General features: G+C 32.1%; 2 protein-coding genes across 4 annotated transcripts; both read right to left on the bottom strand.

Moving 5' to 3' along the window:
- Window positions 1-479: 479 nt before the first annotated feature.
- Window positions 480-1,843, bottom strand: LOC125814536 (probable sarcosine oxidase). The gene has a single exon (XM_049493991.1). The coding sequence runs from the start codon at window positions 1,800-1,802 to the stop codon at window positions 486-488; it is 1,317 nt and encodes a 438-aa protein (XP_049349948.1). The 5' UTR covers window positions 1,803-1,843; the 3' UTR covers window positions 480-485.
- Window positions 1,844-12,310: 10,467 nt separating this feature from the next.
- On the bottom strand, window positions 12,311-26,432 carry LOC125814639 (trans-Golgi network-localized SYP41-interacting protein 1). 3 transcript variants are annotated; one of them, XM_049494109.1, is made up of 11 exons: window positions 26,418-26,432; window positions 26,205-26,325; window positions 23,586-24,119; window positions 23,232-23,466; window positions 17,827-23,159; window positions 15,886-16,666; window positions 15,103-15,788; window positions 13,972-14,107; window positions 13,150-13,231; window positions 12,947-13,060; window positions 12,311-12,613 (listed from the first exon to the last, which is right to left on the bottom strand). In XM_049494109.1, the coding sequence occupies exons 2-10, from the start codon at window positions 26,253-26,255 to the stop codon at window positions 12,958-12,960; spliced, it is 7,941 nt and encodes a 2,646-aa protein (XP_049350066.1). In that variant the 5' UTR covers window positions 26,256-26,325; window positions 26,418-26,432; the 3' UTR covers window positions 12,311-12,613; window positions 12,947-12,957. The 3 variants fall into 3 exon arrangements, with proteins under 3 accessions (XP_049350066.1, XP_049350068.1, XP_049350067.1); XM_049494111.1 differs by lacking the exons at window positions 26,205-26,325; window positions 26,418-26,432 and having other exon boundaries at window positions 23,232-23,477; window positions 23,586-23,729; XM_049494110.1 differs by lacking the exons at window positions 26,205-26,325; window positions 26,418-26,432 and having other exon boundaries at window positions 23,232-23,477; window positions 23,577-23,720.
- Between the last annotated feature and the right edge of the window lie 995 nt (window positions 26,433-27,427).

Below are 27,427 nucleotides of genomic sequence, written 5' to 3'. Positions count from 1 at the left end.
ATTTACTACTTCGAGGCAAGATTGCAGAGTCTACTTCAGTCAGATTTATTGTTTACTTTTCCAATTTGTATACCTATATTATATACATATTATATATGAATTATACATCTATCAGTTATTTTTAGTTTAAGCTATTGAATGAACAACTATTTAGTTTTTTCAAAAACATAAATAAAATTAGAACACAACTCAAACCTTTGTAATAACAAGAGAACGTTGTTCGAATGGTAAACTCCTCGTCTCCAATCCTAAGATTGTAAGTACAAGTCACCGAAAAAAACAAAAAGAGTAAAAACTCTAAAAAGGATAAAAAAAAAAAAAAAAAAGCTTTACAATATTCTTTTCACTAAAAGTTCTCAAAAACAACCCAACATACAAGATCAAAGAAATAATAGCATCACTTAGATAAGATACCACATAGTTACATGAATTACATATAATAATACCTATAGAAAAGACAAATAAAATTTATGACAATGTTTCACTTAATTTGCTGAACTCACTTGATCATCAAAATTCTTCAAATTTCCTTTAGAATTCTTCTCAAATCTCTTAATTCTAAAATGCATCAACTCCACATCTTTTGTTTCTCCATCTATAACAAGATCACTTAATATTTTCCCCACAATTGGTCCCATTTTGAACCCATGCCCAGAAAATCCACCACCAACCACAACATCATCTCCAAACTCTCCACCAAGAAAATCAATGACAAAATCCTCATCTGGTGTCACCGAGTACATACACGACTGCGTCACGACCGGCCTCGTTGAATCAACGAGGTCTCCGAATTTCTCCTGGATCCACTTCTTGAGTGGATCCAGACTCTGTGTGGGCTCCCACGTCCTATCAGTAGGCTCACAGGGGCGTCCACCATGTATCGGGATTTTAATCAATCCCGGATACTCGAGTGACGGTGTGCCGTATATGTACGGCTCACCGTAACTAGCGAAAGTTGGAAAACCATTTCCAATAGTGAATTTTGACTCATACCCTTTTTTAATCTTCCAATAAAGTACAGTTGTCTCCAATGGTTGAATTGGAATTACAATTCCTGTTATATTTCTAACTAATTTATTCATCCATGGACCAACAGTAACAACACATTTTTTTCCACTAAATTTTTCTCCATTTTTCGCGATAACCAAAACACCCCCTGTTAAACTATCCTTCTTGATATCAACAACTTCCATGTTATCTTTCAAAAAAGCTCCATTCTTGATCGCAAGTGTTTGAAACATCGAAACAGCTTTCGTTGGTTTAATAACACCACCATACTCTGTAACAACACCAATCCAATTATCAGGTAATTGAATCAAATCATCGAATTCTTGAAACATCGTGTTACGATCAATAACACGAACAGGGATCGAGTTTTTGTTGCAGCTAGAAATGACAGCTTTAAGTGCTTTGCTGTTAGAAGGTCCTATATCGAGTTGTGGAGTTTTGAAGTAGACTTTGTATCCAATTTGTTCTTCAGCATCTCTCCAAAGGGTCTCGGATTTTAAGACCATTTTCGGGTAGTAGTCTTCGGGGTAAGTGGCTCGTATGGTTCTTGATTCGCCATGGGAAGAACCAAGATGGTGCAAGAAATCGAATTGTTCTAAAAGTAGTGTCTTTTGATTACGTTTTGATGTTTGATAAGCTGTGCAACTACCCATTATACCAGCACCAATGACGATTACATCGAAAATTTCTATTGATTTCTCCATTTTTTTTCTCTTTTTTGTTTGTGTTTGCTCTGTTTTTTGTGTTGGAGATGGAACAGGGGAGATGAGTTTTTGGAGTTGTGGAGTAAGCATTAGGAGAGAATGGCTATGTTTTTAAAGGATTAAATTCCATGTATATAATAGCATATGTTACGATTTTGCCCTCATTTTTTTTCCATATTTGAGTTTTACTCAGGGCCGGCTCTTGCCTATAAAATTTTAGGCATTTGCCTGAGGCCCCTAATTTTTTGGGGGCCTCAAATTTTTATAAATAAAAAATTATGTATCTTAACCCCATTCAAATAGAAGAAATTAAGAAAATATTATTTTGGATTCTTACATTTTCTTCGTTAACACTCACATTATTTATCCTTTGTAACTCTTTTTGCACTCTATTTCTTCAAATCTTTGATAGTTAGAGTAATACACTCTCAAAAATATGAATCAATAGTCGAAAAGTGTTGAACAAAGTGCATTACAATTTTTTTTAAAAATTTATTTGTTAATTTTCATATTAAAGTAGGTATACCAAGTTATCAACTTTTTGAATCAAATTCTATGATTTTAACTCTTATCTTTAAAGTTTATCAACTTATTATTTATAAAATTGTGTTAATAATTCATATAATAATTGTCTCAATAAATGGATGTTTTTCAATGTTGAATTGATAAAATCTTACTTAAAACTAATAATTAAAAAAAAAATGTTTTGAAAAATCATTTATATAAAAGATATTAAGTAGTAATTTACGTCTAGAAATTTAGAAAAATAAATAGATATAGATAAAATTTATATAGATTTTAAGCCTCTAATAAAAATTTCGCCTTAGGCCACAAATTATGTTGAGCCGCCCCTGATTTTACTTTTCAGAAAGAAAAGTTAAAGCATTATAATATGCAATTGTTTTTACTTTCCTGAAAAGAATTAAAAAAAAAATTCTCTTCTATATTTGGTTATTTTTTCTTCAAAGATAGCTCATACTAAAAAGTCTTTTGATACAAATCCTAATCGTTGTGCTCTGAAATGAAGAATAATCTTGTCGTATAATGACAAACTAAATAAATAAAGATAAACTCGTTATATAAAATATTTGAAAACATATTCCACACACATATATATATATATATTGCACTAAGAAAGTCAACTTAAGGATGACCACTAATCCTTTAATTAAGAAAGGTATAATGTATAACATAATATAAGTGATATCATAATACGATGTTATGATAATGAGGAATATATCCGATCAACATATATTTGACGTTTGAAATCAAGAATTAACAATTCGTTAACCATCATAAGGTAAATTACTCTCTAACAAATACTTTGTTACATATGAGTGATTTATATATCTAGCATCATGAATAACAACAATAAAAAAGCTAGTAAAATTTCGTAAGTAAGATCTGAAAAGAATAATGTGTATCTCGTCTTACTTCTACCTTATAACGAGCAGCCTCTTCTGATAGACTCAACACTCGAATAAAGTATGATTCATCTAGCATTATATATATATATAGCAACTCCTAGTCAAGCATACGTGGCAATGACTTCTTTGATATACAAAACGACAGTAAAAACCACCATTTTTGTTAATGCAACAACAACTGAAATCTCTTAATAAGAAAAGATTCCATGTATATAATAGCATAGTACTCTGTATTACGATTTTGCCCTGATTTTTTTTTATATTTGAGTTTTACTTTTCAGAAAGAAAAGTTAAAGCATTATAATATGCAATTATTTTTACTTTCCTGAAATGAAAAAAAAAAATCTCTTCTATATTTTGTTATTCTTTCTTCAAAGAAAAAATTTGAAGATTTATAAATTGAAGATCTCTATTCTCATAGCATAACACAATATAATCTACATATAGTTGTTTAGAAACTTTTGTTTATGGAGAGAATTTCCCTCTACAGTTTTTATGCTTTTTATTAGTTTTTAAATAGGTAGGTCATCTGATTTATCGTAATATGATTTGCAAATTATAAATTTACGCATGACGTCCTGATTCTTTCAAATCCAACGCTTTATGCCAAGATACACTAATATGTTGAAAAAAGGACATGGTGAAGCGGTAAGTATCTATCCATTCTTAATCAAAGATTTTGAGTTTGAGTTTTAGAAATGAAGTCATCTTTGATTGTGAAGCGTTTAACCTCCAAAGTAGGATTTTTGACGTGAATCGAATTAGTCAAACGCTAAAACGGATCTTAAACATTGAGTGAAAAAAATGAAAAAAAATATGTTAAAAGGAAAAGTCCAATGTACAAAGCATTTTACCTTCACACAAAGAGCGTGATGTAGATAATTTATGCTGACACACATATTAGTTGTTGGTGGATTCCCACGATTCGAGCTTGTGACATGTTGATGTAGGTGAAGGCAGAGGTAGGCTTTACCATATATGGATTTGACAAAAAATTAATAATTTTAGTCCAAATTTTGTAAATACATTAAATATGTATATAGAATCTATTTACTAACACGTGAAGTTAAGGTATTAAATCACATAAAAATAATTTTACCTTTTACTCTAGGCTCTCCTCCACTTACAAATTGCCTACATAATTTAAGCTTTATTGTACCAATAGTCAATTTAACTATCACTTTAGCCTACTAAAAAAAGGATAAATACAAGATTTAGTTTACTAAAACATCATTGATTTTCACTTAAAAATAATTCTGATCTTAATAATTCATATTTCAATTCTTAAGTCTGTTTGGTTTTAAATTCAAAATTTAATTATTAGGTGTGTTTATTTTTATGATCTTACAATTATTTAATGAGAGTAAATAGATATGAATAATTAAGATCTATATTTATAATAAAGACTTAATATTTTTAAGATGTCTATTCAAAGATTTCTACAAAAACGACATGAACTACCACCATGCATCACCACCTACAACTATCATCATCAACATCAATCACCATAGTCACTTATAACAAGAAGTCATGATTTTAAGACGTTAAAAAACATGTTAAATGTTGTAATTTTATGTTTCGCTGGTAGCAACAGAACGGTTAATAAATATGGGGCACAATAGAACGGTCAGTGGACTCTTCAAAAAGTTACGAATTCATATTAGTATTACCTCATAGTCAAAAGTCTTTTGATACAAATCCTAATCGTTGTGCTCTGAAATGAAGAATAATCTTGTCGTATAATGACAAACTAAATAAATAAAGATAAACTCGTTATATAAAATATTTGAAAACATATTCCATATATATATATATATATATAATATCCTAATGGGCCTAATTTGAAAGCAACCCTATTATTTGCTTATTCACATTTATTAGATAGTAAAATATTGCACTAAGAAAGTCAACTTAAGGATGACCACTAATCCTTTAATTAAGAAAGGTCAAGACTTTATAATGTATAACATAATATAAGTGATATCATAATACGATGTTATGATAATGAGGAATATATCCGATCAACATATATTTGACGTTTGAAATCAAGAATTAACAATCCGTTTACGATCACAAGGCAAATTACTCTCTAACAATTACTTTGTTACATATGAGTGATTTATATATCTAGCATCATGAACAACAACAATAAAAAAGCTAATGAAATTTCGTAAGTAGGATCTGAAAAGAATAATGTGTATCTTGTCTTACTTCTACCTTATGACGAGCGGCCTCTTTTGATAGACTCAACACTCGAATAAAGCATGATTCATCTAGCATCATATATATATATATACTAGATATGGGACCTCGTGCCAACACGGGGCCCAATATATGTTACTGTTTTTGTTTTATTGAAGTTGATCAATTTTTTAGTATGTTTTTATATATTTTAAGTTGCTAATTATTTTTATTTAGAGTATGTTTTACGTAAATATATTATAAATCACAATAATTAACAAGTTGATATAAAAAAAAAACTTATAAAAAATTCATTGACTTTTGAAATTTCATTTGTATCACAGAAATCAAGACAAAGCGAGTAATATATATGAAAATTACATAAAACGTACTATAACTCACAATAATTAGCAACTTAAAATATCTATATATCTATATTTCTCCCAATTTATGCGGTATAGATGAAATTTTGAAAGTTAACAAAAACTTTTTATACGTTTTCAAATATTTTAAGCTATTAATTATTATGATTTATAATACTTTTTATAAAAAAAAATTATTTATATAAAGTATAAAAGAAAAAAAATTAAAAAAGGAAACATAAATGTCAGCAGGGGTCCAATATATGTTAATTCTATGTTTTAATTATTGTACTACCGATTGAATTTAAAGAGCCAACTAAATTTTTTTAAAGGATTATTTTTATAAATTTTAAGTTGTTAATTATTATAATTTATAATATTTTTATTAATTTTAAACCAATATATGTTTTTCTCTGTCTCAATTACATGAGACATATGGAATTTGGAGAGTCAACTAAAATTTTAAATTGTGTTAAGTTGTTAATTATTATACCTTATAGTACTATTACGTGATTTTCAAATAAAATATGTATTTTTTTATTTCAATTTATATGTCATTGATATAATTACATATATTAAGTAATGAAGAATTAATGTCTAAATTATGTGACACCTATGAATTTTGGAGTGTAAATCAAATTAGTTATATGATTTAAAAAAAATAAAACGGTTAATTATTACAATTTATAATACTTTTTATAAATGATATATATATATATCTTTATGATATTGATATTAGTATTATAATAAATTAAATTTTATTATTTTTAAATTTATGATCTCAATTGTCAGCCTATGCCACATTATAAAATGTTCCAAAGTAGATATCAGATTTACAAAAATGTTTATGCCAGCTAAAGTAATAAAATAACATCTAAGGGCATGAACCTATATATGTATATATAAAGCTGAATATAGACAATTTGATGTGGCATCTCTCTATGACCAGTATTTCTATTCATCTTTTTTCTCCTTTTTTTGACATTTTATCTTTGTTTTGTATTTTAAAAAAAAAGTATTTATGTCATACTCGATTAATTATGCCCTTTATAATATCCATTACACTAATATAGATTTAAGTAAATGAAAATGGAAGATGAAAAGATAAAAACTATTTATTTTTTATAACTGTTTATAATTATTTAGCCTATAAAATAAAAAAAATAGTTGAGCATTTGTAACAAATAAGAACAAATTTCTTCACTTTGCCTCTTCTTCTTCTGACGATGATGATCAATATATGGTATCAACTTCTGTCGCTAAGATGTCCATCAAATTTCTAGGTCATGTGACTTTTTTAACAAAAGAGAGATAAAATATCTCATGAATCTTGTGAAGACATTGATATAAAGAAAGAGATTATGTAACAAAAAATTCTTTTCAAAATAAAAGACTTTTTGAAAAAATGTTTATTCTTCCTACAAGGAGAGAAAATTCATTGTGGTTGAGAAATTTATAAGAAGGCTGATTAGTGTTTCAAAGGGTAAGAAAAATTATTTAGAGAAAAAATCATTCTATTTATGGAATTCGTATCAAATTAGGAGGAGAACAAGCAAAAATTTATTTTGTGATTTGAAAAGAGAGAAAATTAGATATTATTTCTTTCAACCTCATTATTCTTCTAATTTCTTTCTTCTTTTATTTTGTCTTGATTTTTTGTATCTTTAATTAAAGTTTTTTTTTTCTTATTTATCTTTAATTAAGTTTATATATATTTTCTTAAAAAAGAATTTAAAAAGATGATCATATTTAGTTCCTTTCCTCATCAATGCTATTAATCTCATAATTAGTGTTATTTATATTATTTTCTTAATTACTTTTTTTTCTTTCATTTAATTATTTATTTGAAGAAATTAGTTATTATAACTTTATAAGAATTACACATGTATTTTTACATAATTGATTTGTTATTTTTAAATTTTTTGAATCATTCTTCATCTTAAAGTTTCTATTTATATGTAATAATAAAGCTAAAATAGAAAATGTGGGGTGACACCTTCTTAGCAATAGATATTTATTTATTCTTATCAATGTTTCTGACATTTTTTGTTATTTTTTCCTTAAAATGATTGTTGCCTCGATTTTTAGTTTTAGTTTTATTTTTTTAGCATTTTCTAATTTTAAAAGACTGAAAAATTTATATTGAAAATTTACAAAATATAAAAAATGATTTATTTAACTCCTATCATCATCATTATTATTATTAATTTGTTTTACTTCTTTTCTTAATCTTCATTTCATCATTAATGTAATTTATATCATTTTATTATATATATATATATATATTTGTGACATTTCTTAGAAGTTAGGATTACTATTTATTTAATTTTTAAAATTTTTGAATTCTTTTGTCATACTAAATACAACATGTTTTATTATAATTACATTTAATATATTAATCAATATGTTGTACGAATGAAAAGAAAATTTTCATTTCACAAAAACAAAGGTTAAAATATAACTTATTATGATTAAGGAAAGATAAAATTATTATTTCAATATCCATAACCATATATAATACATTAAAAATTAATTGAAAAGCTGTAAATGGAAAAGGAATCACCATTTAAGGAGTCATTATTTTTAAATTTTTGGATCATTTCTTCTTCTAAAAGTTTCTATCCATATGTAAAAATAAAGTTGAAATAGAAAATGTAGTGACACCATTCTTAGTAATAGATACTTATTTATTTTTATTAATTTTTTCTGACAATTTTGGTTATATTTTTCTTTAAAATAATTATTGCCTCGATTTATTTTTTTTAACATTTATTTTTAATTTTAAAAGATTGGAAATTTTATGTTAAAAATTTTAATAATAGAAAAAATGATTTATTTAACTTTTATCATCATCAATACTACTAATTTTATTTGACGTTTTTCTTAATCTTCATCTCATCATTAATGTTATTTATATAATTTTCTTAAATCACTTATTTTTTCTTTTTTAACTCTTTTATATATATAAAGTTGGATATGTAAATGATGATGTGACATTTCTTAGAAGCTAAGATTACTATTTATCCAATTTCTCCAATTTTTGAGTTCTTTTGTCATACTAAATACAATATGTTTTATTATAATTACATTCAATATAGTAAACAATATGTTCTAGGAATTAAAACAAAATTATCATTTCAGAAAAATAAATGTTAAATTATAATTTTATTATGATTAAGGAAAGATAAAGATATTATTTCAATATCCCATAACCACATTCAATACATTAGAAATTAATTGGATATAACTGTAAATGAAAAATGAATCACCATTTAAGGAAAATAAATGTTTGCAATACCATAATAATTAAGGGGAGAGTAAGATATTATTTTAATATCCTAATTCGGAACTTTTAATCTACTACTCAATTAAAAAGAAAATGCATTTAATAACATTAAAAAGTTATTAGTTTAATATTTTTTCTCATTGTACTAATTCAATTCAATCAAACTTAATTTTAAAGATAAAATAACAGCTTCATTTTAATTGTTATCAATATATTTCAAAAAATTATCGTGAAAAGGCTTTTCTTCCACCTTATTTTAATTTTCATATACTATTATTATTATTTTTGTCATTTTTCAATGATTTTTTATTTCGATTTAAAATTTAATGTTTACTCTTAAAACTCTGATGGTACAAATTAAGGTGGAGTAGAATATAATAAATGATGATTCTTCTACTAAATAAGAAGATATAACGAAATTGAAAGGGTGAAGCTTTTTTTTTTAAATGGATAGGAAATTCTATTAAGGTATCATTACGTCATTATTCAATATATTTTTAATATAAATTTCATTTGCTGATGCATTTGTTTAGTACTCCCTTTGTCCCTAATTACTTGTTCACTTTTCCTTTTATAATTGTCTCTAATTACTTGTCCATTTTGACAAATCAAGAAAGAACATTTTTTTTACCTATTATACCCTCAATTAAATGACTAATTATTTTGAAAATTGCAGAACTTTTCATCTACTTCATAATTAATAGTGGTAAAATGATAAACTCACTATGTCATTAATTGATTTATTAATAAATGTGTCAATTTAAAAGTGGACAAGTAATTAGGGACAGAGGGAGTATTACAGTGTTAGTTGACATTATGAGATATTTCTTAGACATTTAAGGAGAATGGTACACCGGAATATATATTATATATTAAAGGATCAACTTCATGCAATGGAAGAATTTGTTATTAGCAAATATATTTTAACTTATTTGATAAAAAATATATTCTTCCTCATTTAATAGATGTGAAATTTGTGAAGCTTTATTTTTTTCACAATCTTCATATTATTAAAACAAATAATAATATTACGATTAAGCAACAGAGTAAATATAAATTAATCAAAAATATTTAATTTAAATGATCGCGCGAAGTGCGGCCAAGTTCTCTAATTTAAAACAAAAAAGTAAAATTTAAATGGGTCTACTATAGAATTCCTAGAAATCCAACTTGAAAAATTATTTTAAAAATGGAAAATAAAAAGTGAAATAAATTTAATTGAGAGTTATCCTTCGTCTGTCCCATTTTATGTGACACTTTTTATTTCTCGAGAATCAAATAGTTTAAGTTTGACCATAAATTTGCGTATGATATCTTCAATTTTTTAAAAAAAATTGGAGAAATTAGATAAATAGTAATCTTAGCTTCTAAGAAATGTCACATCATCATTTACATATCCAACTTTTATATATATAAAAGAGTTAAAAAAGAAAAAATAAGTGATTTAAGAAAATTATATAAATAGCATTAATGATGAGATGAAGATTAAGAAAAAACGTCAAATAAATTAGTAGTATTGATGATGATAAAAGTTAAATAAATCATTTTTTCTATTATTTAATTTTTTAACATAAAATTTCCAATCTTTTAAAATTAAAAATAAATGTTAAAAATAAAAATAAAAATCGAGGCAATAATTATTTTAAAGAAAAATATAACCAAAATTGTCAGAAAAACAGGTGTACAGAAAGCAGTACACATTCCAATGTGTAAAAGTAGAAGTAGATGAAGTTACTTTAGTTCATCTTTTTGGTGGGTCTCAATATATAATTTCTATAGCTTTTAGTCCAGCTCTTTAGTGCAGTGTTGGTCCTCTCAAACTCCCATTTCTAAATAGGAGTAATATATATCAATCAATCAACTCCTAGTCAAGCATACGTGGCAATGACTTCTTTGATATACAAAACGACAGTAAAAACCACCATTTTTGTTAATGCAACAACAACTGAAATCTTTTAATATGAAAAGATTCCATCAAATCAATGTTCAAAAATATGTTGATATCTTTGTGTCTTTTTCCTCTTTGACAGGACAACATATGAAACAAAGAATTTCCTGTCATTCACATGAATCACGAGTACACATTTGTTCCTTTTCGAGTTTTTTTACGACAATATTTTCCGTTCGGTGTTCGATATCTATTTTAAGGTCTGGTTAATTTTAATTCGCGCCAGGTAATCTACTTAATACAACTTTATTTCGATTTCTTGTTGAGTTTGATATATGCTAATGATACAAAGATTAGTAATAAGAATTTTAATTCATGAATTATAATATAGAGATTTGTCATTTAGTAATCTTAATCCATGTAATACTAATTTTCATTTATGTATTTCACATTTTATTCCACGTAAAATTATATATAAAATGCCAGCGAGTATTAGTTTGGGAATCTTTGTTATTGGAACCAATCATTTGTAATTTGTATTATATTGGTAACGAAAATGAAAAAATTAGAAAATATTTTCCATTTGATCAATCCCTTTCAAAGACTTATGTCGCTATATTAACAGCTTGACGTATACGTATAAGAAAAAAAAATCCCAGCCCCATATATACGTTGAAGATAAATGAATTTCATTATTCTATCCATAATTAAGTTGAACTACATCGATGTTATCATGTTATAATATCTACATCTACATGCCATTAATTTGTGCATATTAATAATAACTTAATACATTCATGATACTCAGTACCTTAGATTAAAGTCTCAAGTTTGAGTTTTGAAAATCGAAGAAACCTATGATAAGAAATTCTTTCTCCTTTAATGGGTCATACACCTTTGAATTCTTCCATCCCATCCTTTTTCTCCACTTCAAACCTCAAAAGGCGAATCCAAGATTTTAAATTAGTATATTAATACCCATTACTTCTTTACAATAATGAATATAGTGATGCGTCTTGTCTTTTCTTTTTAATTCAACTACGTATGCATAATTTAGTTTTTAGTTGCACTTGAGCCCGAAGGTCTTTTGAAAATAACCTGTCTACCTCCACGAGGTAGTAATAAAATCTGCTTACATTCTCCAAACCCCCCTTGTAAAATTTCACAGGGTATGTATGTTGTTGTATGCATAATTTATTTAAACAAAAGGCATTGGATTTTGAAGTAAGTTTTGAATATGTTAAACAACTAAACAGAATGACCATTCAGATGAACATTTTAATAAATGTAAAATATAACCACAAGAGATAAAAAAAGTAGATCAACCATAATTTCACATTTTTATGTGTATGTGGCTACACCTAAACCCCAAAATTTAATAGACAAAAAGCAATGTGGTAGTACAAGTACCACTTACACATTTCTTATTAAGAATCAGTAACAAATGGGTACTATTAAAAAATTTACACATCTTTTGACTGTGATCTTCACTAAACTAATTTCCCATCAATGTGCCCAGTTCCCTACTGCTATGAAATATCATATTTGGATTTTGCCTATATATGAGTGTGCAACCAAGAACGTGATTTCACAAAAAAACAGAACAAATCACGAATTCCTTGGTCGAGCAAAATAATGAAGTGATCAACCACAATCTAGTCAAAACTAACTTGGATGATTTACAGAAGATTGTGAAGACAGCCATATCTTGCCCGTGACTCCACAATTAATCACAGTGAGAAAATCAGACAACAGACCTGCAGAATACGGAGACAATCAGCAAAACTGTATTTCATTACTCAATAAGAAATAAAGACCTGTGAAACATTCAAAATTCATGTGTACGATGAAGAGAATAATTAAACAAGGCATTCCAAGATTCCTGAAAATCCATTTCTCTTACAAATATGGAGGAAGGATCAACAGTTCAAGTGTGTGTGTATCACAGATAAAACAATTAGGATCTTATCATCAATTCATTTAGGTAACTTAATTCTCCGCATACAGCAAGAAGAAATATGTAAGGAAATTCAGTACCTGGATCAAAGTACAGCAGATAACGAGAGGGGAGATGAGAAAAAAAATCTGACCTATTCTGCTCTCATACTACAAATGCCGCAAGAAGAGCATGCAACACAACCCAATAGATGATCACACTAAGCCGTAGAACAGGCTGCCGCATTAGTGTCCGATCACAGGATACCCTAGTAGTGTTTCAAACACAATATTGTTTTAGTTAGATAACAACATTTCAGATGCATACAAAAATGAAAGCAGGAGATGAAATTCGTACCATAGACCATCTATCATGTCGGTTATGGGTCTTGTAAACCGTGGGACGATTCTTGATGTCGTCATTGACTTGAAACCATGAGCTGAGAGGAAAGAAAGGTGTTATCAGCAGTTCGAACATGTGAATACAAACCAAACCATAACGAGAAGAAGACAAGAAGACTGCGTAAATGAATGTAGCCAAGACACAAAACATGTCATTAACAGAAAACTCCACAACTGCATACCTAGCTCAAAATATGACCTCATATACAGATGTAAAAAAATCAAATACCCTTCCTCTTCCTATACCCTGTGCCCTACCACCCCAAAGAAAAAACAAAGTAAAGAGGGAAGAAAGGACTCTTATATTTCCTAACCAACCATTGAAGCGTTCTCTTAAAACCAAAATGCCTTTCTAAGATTATATATCACCACAAAAACAGAATCTACCACACAGCAAGAATGAATATAAACCAAAAACAAAAAAAAAAAGGAAAAGAAAAAAGATAAAATTGACAAGGCATGAAACCCCACAAGGTTAGAGAAAGAAGTGAAACTATCGAGGTTAGTTTTTTAGGGTTGAAACTATCGAGGTTATATAAGAGCAAAAAAATGTTAACGGCAATATGATGTTTAAAAACCTTCATGCACTATGTTACATCCCTAACAAAACCACATCCACAATCACAGTGAAAGGAAGCTCAATCTCAAACCATTTGACATTATTATAAACATTGGACTCTACTCACAACATATGACCGGGAAACAAGACAATAGAATACAGTAAACATGCTTAACAATCATAAAGATTCAAAATAAACTAGCAATAGGAAGTCATTACCCTTATCATCATCTTCATCATCTAGTTTCCCACTATCAGGATCCACATCTATAGCAACAGCTACTTGGTCATTATTAGTTTTTCGCAAACTGCGAACTTGAGATGCAACAGTTCCAGGCACTACCCTTTTGTTGGCCTGCATTGAAAATCAGAAGGAAGTAATGCCAAGAGTATAGCCCCAGGAACATGAGGCTTAGTCACGAAATAATGAGGATATTTCAGAGATAAGATACAAAGAACTTTCAGTGCAAATCCATAGCATGTAATTGTCATATTCCAATTCAAACTAGGTTTTGTATACGAAGTACACTCTTAGTCTTACTACAGGTCTATAGCTTGGTGATCCTATTTTTCTTTTAAGTAGGAGGCAGCTCTAGTGTTTTTCTTCAGAACTCAAACTTTAGCGGACATCGGCACAAAGTACATATACTTTGAACAGAATGATGGGCAGACTCTATATGTGTCCTCAGAAATTCATTTATTAGCGTACATCCTTCACATGTTCTTTTTTTTTTTGATAATGTGCATCCTTCACATGTTCTTCCAACTAAGGTGGATGATGGTAGTCTGTTTAGTTACTATGAAGGATCATTGGCAGAGTCCATTCATATTAGTAGTTGTAGTATTGATCTTGTAATTTCTTGGCCTTCGATTTCTGTAACTACCTGTTGTTTCTTGTACCACAATTATCATATTGTTTCGTTATAGTTTTTGTTTTGTTGCTATTGGTTGTTTTTATGATTATCTGTTGTTTCTTGTACTTCCGTTACTCCTTTTTGGTTTTTGGGACTGCTTTGAACTATTTTTCCTTAAGTCGAGGGTCTATTGAAAACAATCTGTCTACCTTAAGGTAGGGGTAAGGTATGTGTACACTGTACTTCTCTAGACCCCACTTGATGGGACTACATTGGGTATGATGTTATTGTTGTACTAAATGAAAAAAAGTGGATCAGCAATTAAGCATATTTAAATTTTGGAAAACAAAATATGCAGAAAGCAAATAAATATCTCAATATGCTACACTTCAATTGGCTGATATGTAACATTATCAATGATAAAGCAGTCGAGGCACCATGATGGAAACAACAAATAAAATTTAATGAATAGAACTAAATAAATGAAACGACATACCACTGGCTCTATCTCTATAATCTCTGATGAAGAATTTGCTAATTGCCCCATGCCACTAGCACCTCGAAGCATGGTTAATTGAGATTCCTTGTCGCGCAAAGAGTTCTCAAGAAATTCTTCTTTCCTCACCAGCTGTTCTACTTTATCTTTCTCTACTTTCAGCATCAAATCTCTTGTCTGTGCCAGTGCACGCAGGTCCTCCACCTCAGATATTACAGCCACCACCTGTTTCTCTAACATTTCTTTATAATCATGAATCTGGTTAACTTTTGCATCATCATAATCCATATCATGAGCCTGGACTCGAGAAATCATCTTGTCTACCCATGCCAAAAAGTCATGGATTTCATCACTATCTCTTTTGCTACTCATCTGAGCAGAAGCTATTGCATCATTAGTGCATCTTGTAACTTCTTGCCTCAAGAAAGAAATCTCTGTATCTCGCTCTTGTAATTGTGACTGAAGATTCTCAACCTCAGACAGAAGGCTTTCAGATAGTTGATGAAGTTCATCAAATTTGCTTACTGTAACAGAAAGCTTCTTCATGGTCTTTCCACGGGAAACTTCAAGGTTCTCCATATCTTTATTTTTTTGAAGCAAGAGTCTCTCCATTTCCTCAATCTTGTTTGTTTTGTCTTCCATTTGGGCCTCCTCCTCCTCAAGTGCTTGCATCAGTGCCTCGTTTTCTATTGTAATACGAAATGTAACTTCTACCAAGTTAGAGTTCAGATAAAAGCTGATAACAACAAAAAGATTTTAAGTTCAAAACTTCAATAAAATCACCTTGTTCCTTTGCCTCTAGCATGTCTTCAAGTGATTTAACTCTTAACTGTAAGTCAGCAGAGTTAGATTCCTGATCTTGCAGTTCTTTTATCCTGTGTGTCAGAGAATCTTGTTCCTTCTCCATCAGTTTCACCTTCCTGTGTAAATCATCCATCTGAGATTTTGCTATCTGAAGCTCTTGTAAATAACTCTTTGAAATAGATTCAGCTTCCTTAATCTGACTAACAAGTTCTGCACATATTTTCTCTCTCTGAACATCTTTGTCCTGAAGTTCTTTCTGCAGACTTGCTATAGCAGCTTTCATATCCCTTTGACCAAATTCAGCGATATCATTTTGCACACTCATAATATCTTTCACAGCCATGAATAATCTCTCTATTACTGACCTAATACCTTCCTCAGTAAACCGGTCAGTCATCTCAGCCAAATCATGTCCTTCAGCTAAACTTTGATACACAGAATTGATTTTGGGAGCCCCAGAAGTTAAGCTGCTTCCAACCAATTGGGATTTTCTGCTTTCAATTTCCATGACCAAAGTGGTACAAGCTTCATAAAGCATAGCATTGTATCTTTGCACCATAAGCAATTCTGCATCTTTCTCCTTTTGAATAGATTCTAACCGCATCAGGTCTGTCTTCAATGAATTTGAGTGCTGCTTGTCGTGGGATATTTCTTCATGTATGGTTTTTAATATTTCAGATAAACGAGCAGCTTCTTCATGCAATAAATGTGAGTGCCTGTTTAACTTTTGGTTGATAGAACCAATTTCTTTCCCAAAAACCTGCAGCAAGTACACAAACATTTTTACTTTAATGGTCCTTTCAATTCTCCATCTCAGAATTTCTGAGAGAATCTATAGAATGGAATTGTCCTAAATGAATTTCACATTAGAAAGGGCAGTAAACTGACAAATTGTTTGACACAAAAAGTTGGAAAAGATCCGAGACTAACGTATCTTTTGAAAATGGCAGATGAGGATGAAAAATGCAGTAGCAAATTTCAATTTTATGTAAACAGTAATTCAACTTAAACAATGTAAACATCAATTCAAGGCAGAAGTAACTAAAAGCACAAAAGAAAGCAGCCGAACAGAGACTGTGGAAGCAGGAAGTGTGTAATAGAGAGCGGTCATTTGACTATTACAAGATAGGAAGGGAACTCAAAAAAATTTATGTCAAGAGACAAATACACTGAAAAATTCCTAGTCCTAATCTGGTAAAGAACCAATGAGAACTGCTACAGTGTATTTCAAAAGGTTTGACACTAACAGGATTTACTAAAATATGTCTGGTAACTTTCCCTGACATATGGTAAATCAATTGCAGGAGAGATAAACAAATTTCGTGCGACATGAAAAAAATGAATTTCCTGCTCCCCTCCCCCCAAAGAAGAAAAAAAAATCCTCTTTCCTCCACCAGACTTTTTGAAAATCAACTACCTTGTTTTTATTTTGAGAAGTTGAAAAGCAACTACCTCAGCAATTTTCAAATATTGAAGCATGTCCTACAATGTATATCATTCCCACCCCAGAATCAACATCAAGAGGAAATCTACCTTTATCAACCTTAATAAGATCATCAAAGTTCTTGATTATTAGATGCCACATCATTGAATAAACTAGGTTAAAAGGCTGATTGGGAAATCTTTTTGAAAAGGATTTTTCTTTTTTTGCGAAGGACTGATTGGGAACTCATAAAATGCAAAGAAAAACTAAAAAACATAGAAATAACTATGAAAAAAATTCAAGTCAACCCCACAACCCAAGCAGAAAAAAATCAGCCGTAGAGCAAAAGGGCAGAAGAAAAAAGTAATCTGTTTTCTTGATGATCCTGTCACCGTTTTCACAAAACAATACGAAGATGATAGAATTGGAACTTCACAACCCAAAGATATTTATAAGCATTAAGAAAAGTAACATGAAATGACATAAAACTACGGTACCTTGTTTTCTGGTTCCGCAAAGGTAAGGCCACTTGAATCAGCCACAAGTAGAGGAAAGTGATTTTGATCAGTTGGTTCTTCGCAAACTTTCATACTAGAACCAAAATGGTGCATAGTCTCCAAATCCTTGGATAAAACATCAGTGAGCAAACGGTCAACAACATAGAGATCCTTCCCTAGCTGATCCACACCAGATTTTAGCATCGTAATTTCAGCTAATTGGTTCTTTCTTTCTTCTGAGTGAACGGAAGATAACTTTTCTAAACGTGCAAGAGCTTCATGTTTAGCAACTTCAGCAGATTCTTTTTGCTTGGACAGTCCAGAGAGTTCACTCAGAGACTTTGCTAGCTCCTCTTGGAGGCCATCATTTCTTTCTTGCACCTCATTTAACTCGGCAAGAAGTAGCTCAGCTGCTCTTTTAGATTTCTTTGTTTCATGTTCAGAAGATGTAAGAGCTGATTGCAAATCATGGCATAATTGCCCAACTCTTTTTAGCTTCTCAACTGGATTATCGATGTTAGAGCCAACATTAACTTCATCCAGGGTACACAAAATCATGCTCAAGGTGTACTCTTTTTCTTCCAACTGATCTCTCAGGATTGAACACTCAGATTCTATTGTCTTTATCCTCTCAGGGTATACAGATAAATCTTTTATCCTTCCTTCATAGTCTGAAATAGCATTTTCCTGCAATCTGATCTCGGACTTTAAGCGCTCAACTTCACCATTCAGTTCTTCAATTGATTGCTTCAGGCTGTCCCGATGTTGCACCAACGACTTACCTTTCCTAACTGCAACATTCAATTTTTCTCTTAAAGAAGATGACTTCTGTTCCTCTTGATTGAGTAGATGTTGCAGTTCGTTATTTCTGATACCCAATTCTTCCAGTTCACGAACCAATGATTGATTTTTCAACGCAATACTCTCCTTTTCCTCCTTCAATGACAACAAGTCGCTTAGAGCATCCTCCAATTTTCTGTTGAGAGCACCTCCATCTGCATCTTCATCGCAACTGACATTACTTTCTCTCTTTTCTTCATGAGAGAGATCAGCCCCTTTACCAACATGCTCAAGAGGAGTTGTATCAGACTCAGTAGGTTTCCCCAAAGAAAGTGTGGTATACTTATCTATAAGCTTCCTAATTAGCTGCTCCAAAGATTCAGTGCTACCAGAGCTAAATAACACATCATCTGTTTCAGAAGTCCAAAGGAAATCTTTGATCACATCTTCCAATCTTCTTATTTCACCTTCAAGATGATGAATACGCTCCTCTGCTCCAAGCATTTCATTCAGTTTCTTCTGCAAGTCACCTACTCTGCTCTGCAAGTCATCATTACTCGTTTCGGATTGGGCAGCCTTCGTTGACATTTCCTCGAAATCAAAGTTCAGAGACTCCAAACTCTTCAAAAGTAACTCTTTCTCACTGACAATCAATTGATATGCATTTTCAAGCTCAGATATTTTTCTATTTGACTCTTCAAGTTCAGCACTCGTTGATGCAAATAATGATTCAGAATTATCATACTTTTGTTGGAGTGAGTTGTACTGGTTTTCAGCTTCTGAAACAGCAAGCACTAACCAACCAATCCGATCTTCTGGCTCCAGAGATCTTAAGTGTGAAGGCATGTCTATCCTGTCCAAAATCTCTTCCCATTTCTGAACAAGGTTGTTTCTTTCCATCAAGGATTGTTCAAGCATCTCATTTTGTTCTGCCAACCCATAAAACTTGCCCTGGAGCTCCTCAAATCTTATTTTAAGGTCTTCGGAAGAACCCATGTTTGGCTGTGACGCCTCTTTCCATCCATCACCAAGGGCATATCCTGCATCAGAGTATGATCCTCCAATAGTGCTCTTGTGATCCCAATCAGTCAGAGGTAAAGAATTCCCAGCAACTGACTTCGCCAACCAATCAACTTTATCAATGATATCCTTTGAATGGAAATGATCCGGAAGCTCCAAATCTTCTAAAATCTCCTCTATTTTCTGAAGAACAGTGTCTTTGAGATAGAATGTCTCCCTTAGTGCAGTAGCAGAGTTGCGAATGTACGAGAGCTCAGATTCCAAAGCTTCCGTGCGCTCACCTGCCTCCGAATAGGTCTTGAGTTTCATTTCTACTTCCTGAAGCCTTGCATCTTTCAACTGTAACTCCTCAGAGCATTTCTGCAGTTCAGAAGATGTGTCTGCAAGAGACTGTTTAAGACTGTCACGCTGCACAATCAGACCTTTGCCTTTGGTTACTGCTATGCCAAGTTTCTCTCTTAGAGATGACACCCGTTGCTCAGACTGTTCAAATTCAGCAACTTTCTCTTGATATTGAGAACCAATAGATACAACATCCTCCTCAACTCTCTTCAAACTTTCCCTAAGGACTACAACTTCATTTTCACATTGAACAAGTAATGAGCTCAAGTGATCCATTTGTCCTTGCAAATCAATCACTTGTGCTTCCTTGGAAGCACATTCCTCCCTGGACAACCTCACATCTTCAGTTGCCCCTTTATATTTCTGAACAAGGAGAGAGGTCAGGGACTCTAGACATGATACTGGCTCATTAATGTTGATTTCAAAGCTATCTAGAGAAATGACTCCCTCAACCACTTGAACCACCCTTAAAATAGAATCTGATCCAAGGGATCTTTTGCTCAGTTCTTCAAAATCTTTTGTCCTGGCCGTCAACTCAGATTTCAGCTTTTCATTTGCAGACTCAACTTGTGTTTTTTCATCAAGAAACCTTTGCAACTGCTCCAGTAGGGAATCAAAAGCACCAGGATGAGAAAGATCTACAGATTTCTTGGGATCGTCAACTTCATCTTCTTGTAGATTCCCTGGCATTTCAGTCACAAGTTTCTTGAGGTTACCATAAATCTTATATAAAAGACTGACAGACTTTTCATTTTCAACTTGCAAAAAGTCTAACTTCTCGTTGGCTTCACGGGAGGTACTCAACATTGACTCATGGCGAGCAGCTTCAACTTGACCCTGCAATGCCTCAATCACATTGATAGCAGCATCAATAGATGCAGCAGTACGACTACTTAAGTTTATGCACCCTGGATCATGGTCTACTCTTGAAGGCAAAGAGGAGCCAACGGACTCAACAGATAAATCTAGCCTCCGCAGTGTCTGAAAAATCTGATCAATTGTAGAGTTCCATTCTTCTTGGAGTATTAATCCTCTGTCAGAAACTTCCTTGTAAAGACCTTCTACCTGATTAGAGATGCAAGAGCCCATTTCTTTGCAGCTTTCACGCATTTCACCCAGCTGGTTCTGCAAAATAGGAAGTTTTTCCTGAATGCTACTAAGATTCTCCCTTAACCGACTGTTCTCAGCTTTTGTAGCGACTTCTTGCTTGTGCAAAGCTTCATTAAGGACCATAAGCTCTCCCTCCCTTTCTTTAGCATTCCAGAAACATCCCCCTAAACTTTCATTGAAAACCATTAGCTCAATGTTTGCTCCTCCCAAAATGTCAATGTATTCATTCAGAGACTCGCATTTGGCCCTCAGTTCTTCAGCAGCAACCTCAGTGGCTGTTTTACTACTCTTCTCTCCTTCGAGAAATTGGTAGCCATTGCCAGCTGCCAGCACCAAATCTTTCAGCAACGCCCTTAATGTTTTTGTTAGCCCTTGAATCAGCACATAGGGATCTGCATCTGTTCGATTTTCAGATGACTGGAACTCCTCTGGTTGGTGCTCGTCATCATGGTCTTTTGACTCAAAAGCTTGAATAAGTTTTGACACACCAGGTGAAACAGCTTTACCAGACGACCTACTCATAGAAATTAACTGAGAGTGCACCTCTTCAATTGCATTATCAAGCTTTTCAAGTACTCTATCTGCCTCCTCCATGTGTCTATTCATAACTCCAAACCAATTTGAACCATCATCATCAATTAGATTTTCTGGTGCAAAGTTAGAGTGGCAAGAACCTTCAAGTTGATGCCCAGCTTCTTCCTTAGATTGATATGCAAAGCTACTTTGTTTAGGTGACTCTGTTTTCATCGTTTCAGACAACTCCAATCTTCTCTTCAGATGCATGTTCTCCTCAGTCAGATGTTCAATACGCAGACTTGCGTCTTTCAGGTCATATTCCACCTTATTGCACGAGTTCTTGTATTCTGCCAACTGAAATGACTGTTTCTCAGTTTCACTGAGAAGATACTTCTTCTGCTCCTCAAGCACATTTCTCTCTTCCATCACCGAGGTCAAGTGCCCCTTTGCTTCAGCCACTTCCGTCTGCAGAGCTTCAATTAGAGATTTCGACTCCGAAAACTCTGATCCTAGTTTCTCAGTTTCACTGAGCAAAGACTTATTCTCCTCCTGAAGCTGGCTCTTTGCTTCAGTTACAGATATCAAACTCTCATTTATGTTCTTGTTCTCAACCTGAAGAGCTTCCACAACATTTTTGTAGTCCGACAATTGAGCAAACAGATTCTCGTTCTCACTGATTAGGTGTTCCTTCTCTCCGTGAAGTTTCATTTTCTCCTCACTCAAAGAAGTGAAGTTCTGCGATAAATCTTCATTATCCAACTGCAATGATCCGAACAACGCTTTAGACTGTGCTAGATCTGTTCCCAATTTCTTATTCTCAAGAACAAGATTCTCCTTCTCCTCCAAAAGCTTTTTATTCTCTTCAGACAACAAATTAAGGCTTCCTATTAAGCTCTCATTTCGAACCTGTAGAGTTGCCACCAAATTCCGGCAGTCGACCATCTCTGAAGACAAACTTGCATTTTCACCAAGTGATATTTCCAATTTAGTCTGCAACTCATTTATTCTATCAGAAAATTCTCCAACCTCACCTTTAGAAATGTGAACCTGCTTTTGGAGGTCATCCCTTTCAGATACAATCAATTGAAATTCAGATCTTGATTGTGCAAGCTGATCAGCGAGGACATCATTCTTCTCTCCAAGTTCAGACGATGAAGCTTTGGCCGCAGATATTAGATCAGTCAACTTATGATGTTGACGGCTGAGTTCCATCTGAATTTCTGACTCTTCAGATAGCTGCAAACAAGATACATCTTTTGCAAGACTTGCAAGGTATAGCTGTTCTTTGAGCTTCTCAAAAACGTCAAAAAGTTTTAGAGAAGGTGCATTTGGAGCTGAGTCTCTGCACGTGAGCAAGAACTTAAAGTCATCTTCGTCAAGGTCTCTGACCACCTCCGCCAGCTGACACAAGCTAATATAACTTGCATCTGACCTAGATGAGATGTTCACCATCTTATTCTCCGCAGAATTCTCAGAAACAATATCGCTGGAGTCAGAAATTTGAACCTCAGAAGCTAGTTTTTCTTCCATGCATGAACCAGAAACTGCATCTTCCATCTGATGACCTACCATTTGAGAACTTATTAAAGAGAGTTCATCCATTTCAGATAAAGAGTAAACAGTATTTAGTTGCCTACCCCTGTCCTCAGCTATTTCAGCATTCTGAGTTGCGAAAACAGTTGATGGAACATTGTTTGGCTCGCTGAGTTGAATGTCTTCGGATTTTATCTCTTCCTTGCCCTCATCTCCCACTAGAGTGGCGGTCTGGCTAATAGAAGTCTCACTTGGTTCGTTCAAAGGAAGCTTCTTGTCTCCTTCAATCTCTACCTCACTGCTTGAATCACCTTTCTTCGAACCTGCATTATGTGATTCCTGCATTGTCCCTACCCAGCAACAATGAGACTTTCATTATAGGCAAATATGTACAATTGGATATATGGCATGCAAAGGGCATGGATGTCAAGAGAGAAGGCACAACCTACATCTGTTACCTGCTCCTGCACATGCAGCCTTTCCACTTCTACTTGGTGAGCAACTGCTTCATCAGCACCGGAATAAGATGAAAATTCAACAGGCACATCTGTTGCAGAACTTATAGTGGACACATCAGAAGCAATAATTCCTGGAGCTTCCAAATGATCATCCTTTACATCCTCATTTACCATTTTGGCATTAGCATGTTCAGAAATTGAAGATGAATCAACAATAACCTGATCACCAGAATCTGAATTCAATGCAGCTTCAAGTTCCCCAGCATCCTCTTTTACCAGCTTGCCACTGGCTGGTGTTGTTTCAACTGTGTCAACATTGTTCGACTCATCAAGAGGAGTTTCAGCATGTTTTTTGGTGAGAGACTCCGAGGAAGAAGGAGTACCACCACCTCTCTGAAGTGGTTTTTCTCCATCAGGAACTTGGTCTGATTTTGCCGTCACATCAACAAGATCTGTTGTAGCATCACCAGCAGATCTACTGGCTTTACTTGATTTACCACCTTTACCGTCTTTCTTCTGTCTGAATTGTTGAAGCTGGTAAACCAAAAATTATCACATTTAATCAGAATAAAACGAGATAGGCTTGTTTTACATAAGAGATCATACCAGACATAAAGAAAGTCATCCATACATCTCCAGTGAAATCTTTATAATCTGAGTTTCCTCTAATACTAGCAGAGTCACAAGATACGAGTCTCACAAGTCCTATACAACATTGAGTTACACATGAACATATGAAATCTTCCAAAACGAGATTATTTTTTTTTTGTTGAATAATTTACATGCACGCATATCCATACAGAGACCAGAAATAATTCATCAAATCGTGTCGATAACTAAAAAGAACATTCAACACAAACTTTTCTAAAAAACTGGTACATTGAGAACATGTTGGACACCATCAAAAAGTGTTGGATTTTTTTTTTAAAAAAAAAAAACACAATACGCCGAAGGATGGAAAGCATGAACCAAATGTTTGATGAAAACAGGTTGTTGGTTGGGAAGAAGACCAGTGCTGAGGCTATGGTGGCCAAAGTAAAGAAGACAACCTCAACAAGAAGAAGAAATATACTGTGACGTGGTGAAACAAGAATAGTTTTGCATGCAAAGCTGAGGGTTACAGTGACACACAAGGATTAAAGCATCACGGAATATTCCGTCTTGGTGCGATGTTTTGGGGATTTTAACGCTTTTACACTCTAACTATATAAGCTTCAACCCTACTATGTATCAGGGAATTTTATAGTTATAAGCACTCGCTGGATAGAATGAGAATATTAGGATGAACATAATCAAGATTGAGATTCTTCAAAACTTAAAATTAAGGGGTTTTTTTCGATCAATGAAACTCGAAAGTAAGATTTAGACTTGAACCTTATGAGATTGGGTTGAGTTACATCATGAGTGTTCCTAACGTCGAGATTAACTCACAATTAGAGTTGGGTTTAGCAAAGATTAAGGGAAAATGGCAGAATTTAAGGGTAATCCTATATTATTGTTCCTAATGATCAAACCCCCAATTCTCTGGTAATGTCAATTAATTGTAGAGATTATCACATTAATAGTGCAGTTAGAAGTAAAAAAGAGTTTTAAGAGCTTTGAAGTTGATAACCCTACTTATAGCCTAATTTTCATTCTTGCATAAAGCATGAGGTATATAACACTTTCACTAAAGTATTGTGCTTGAAAAACATGCTGGACGGTCTTAAATTTTCTTTTTTATTAATTTGTCAAAACGGGGATCTTAATACCGATGGTAGAACGTGGTCATTAATCAGAGCAGATGCTCCAGTAATACTCGTGGAGAAAGAATTGTACTTAATTAATGTAAAGAAGAGACATCTGATACCCAATAGCAAAGAGATTGCAGTAGTTTATCACTCACATGTAATCTCTATTGTAACTTCAATGTGTAACATTTAAAAAAAAATCACCCACAAACATATGAAGGACAGCTAGTTGTGCACATATAAAAACTTTGCGGGTCAAAAGAAGCTACTCCTTCCGTTTCACTTTCTTTGTCTTAATTTCCTTTTCAATCCGTTTAAAAAAGAATGCCTTTTTCCTTTTCTGACAACACTTAAATTTTAACTTTCCACGTGACATGTTTAAGATCACAAGATTAAATGAAATATTGATACATTTTATCTATCTTTAATTCAAGACCATAAGTTTAAAAGTCTTATAACTCGGTGTCAACTCAAATCAGACGAACAAATTGAAATAGAGGGAATACTAAGTACTAACAAGTAAAGGGTAACACTAGAAGAAATGCCATAACCATTTACTTCTCCATTTTCTCTTATTATATCAACTACACCACAATGCAAAACAAGTTCGGATTAGCTACACGAATTGTCATTTTCCTCTATAATACAGCACGAGCAGGTCTTAGAATTCAATATAACAAAGATTCATCATCATTTAAACTATTTCTAGTCTAACTCAATCCTCCTCTATTATTTGGGCTTAGGACCAGCTATACTACACTCCAATTTTCCTAATTTCTCATATTTCACAACAGCAATTCTTACACAATTTTACAACAGGTACCTGCTACACCAACCCATACCCGCACAAATATCGAGTAACTCTGCCACCTAAGCGGAAAATGGTTACCTTTTTACGACCGGCAGCAAGCAGATCGGTTCGGTTCTTGTTCTTGTCCATCCGATTCCGATCAGATACAGCTGCAATTCAATTAATGCTTTTCTAACACCATTATCCTTCAACAATCAAACTGAAAAATTCAAAAAATACAAAAAAAATCAGAAAAAAAAACCTAAGATTCAAATACAGAAAAAAGAAAAATGAAATATACGATTCGATTACCTTTCGAGTTTCTATAATGAAAACTGAATAGTAATCTGTATGAAATTTCAATTATTTTTTGCTCTGAATATATATATATACACATATATAATATATATAATTTCCCTTTTTTCGGTTGAGAAGTATGAAGACGACGGTGAATTATCTTAGATCTGACGCAAAAGTTGTTGGTTTTCTGGTGAAAATATTGGGTAGGCCCAATTTTGGTTATTATTGGGCCTTATACTACAAATAACCCGTACACGGCCCATTTTACTGGACATGGGTTGGAAAAAAGAAAATAAAATTTTAATTAAAAACAAATCTAGAAGAAGAATAATGAACAAGTAAAATAAACGAAAGAAATAGTTTTCCTGAAAAATTAATTTTCAAAATAATTTGACCAATCAAAACTTTTTGAAGAAAATGTTTCTATACTTATTATTGTACTTTGATCTGTTATAACATGTTATTCATCTAGAGTAATTTGATAGATGAAGTGATAAAACAAAAAGATCAGTGTATAAGAATTATTGTTTGGTTTGAATATGAGTTATGATGGGATAAGTTATGTCGGGATTAGTTATGATGCGATTATTTCTTATTGAGCGTTTGGTTTGTTGTATTCAAAATATTATATATTGATAAATTTTAAGAACAAGTTGTTTGTTTACAAAATTACCCTTCACTTTATTTAAACTTTTTAAATTTTTCTTTGCGAGCTTTAGTTATTCATTTTTTAAAATAAAACTTTTATTTTATTTAACTTAAATATTTTTGTTTATGTATCCCCGTGATAAGTACCATGTGTATTTAAAAATATAACTTTTTTCTTATTTAGCTTAAACTAGAACTTCCCTCTTAAGTTTGTTAAAGAGAAGAAAATTTATGAGAAATCAAAATAAAATAAACATAAGAATTAGTCAAATAAATTCATAAATAAAAATTATATTTATATAGTGTAATTTTTTAATAGAAAAATATGTATAATTATCATAAAAATAAGGAGTAGTAAATATTATTATACATGG

Source organism: Solanum verrucosum, unplaced genomic scaffold, assembly GCF_900185275.1.
Source record: "Solanum verrucosum unplaced genomic scaffold, falcon-dt-bn FXZP01000268.1, whole genome shotgun sequence".
NCBI classification, from domain to species: domain Eukaryota; kingdom Viridiplantae; phylum Streptophyta; class Magnoliopsida; order Solanales; family Solanaceae; genus Solanum; species Solanum verrucosum.
The sequence above is the reverse complement of the archived record's forward strand: the minus strand, read 5'-3'. Positions and strand labels throughout refer to the sequence as shown.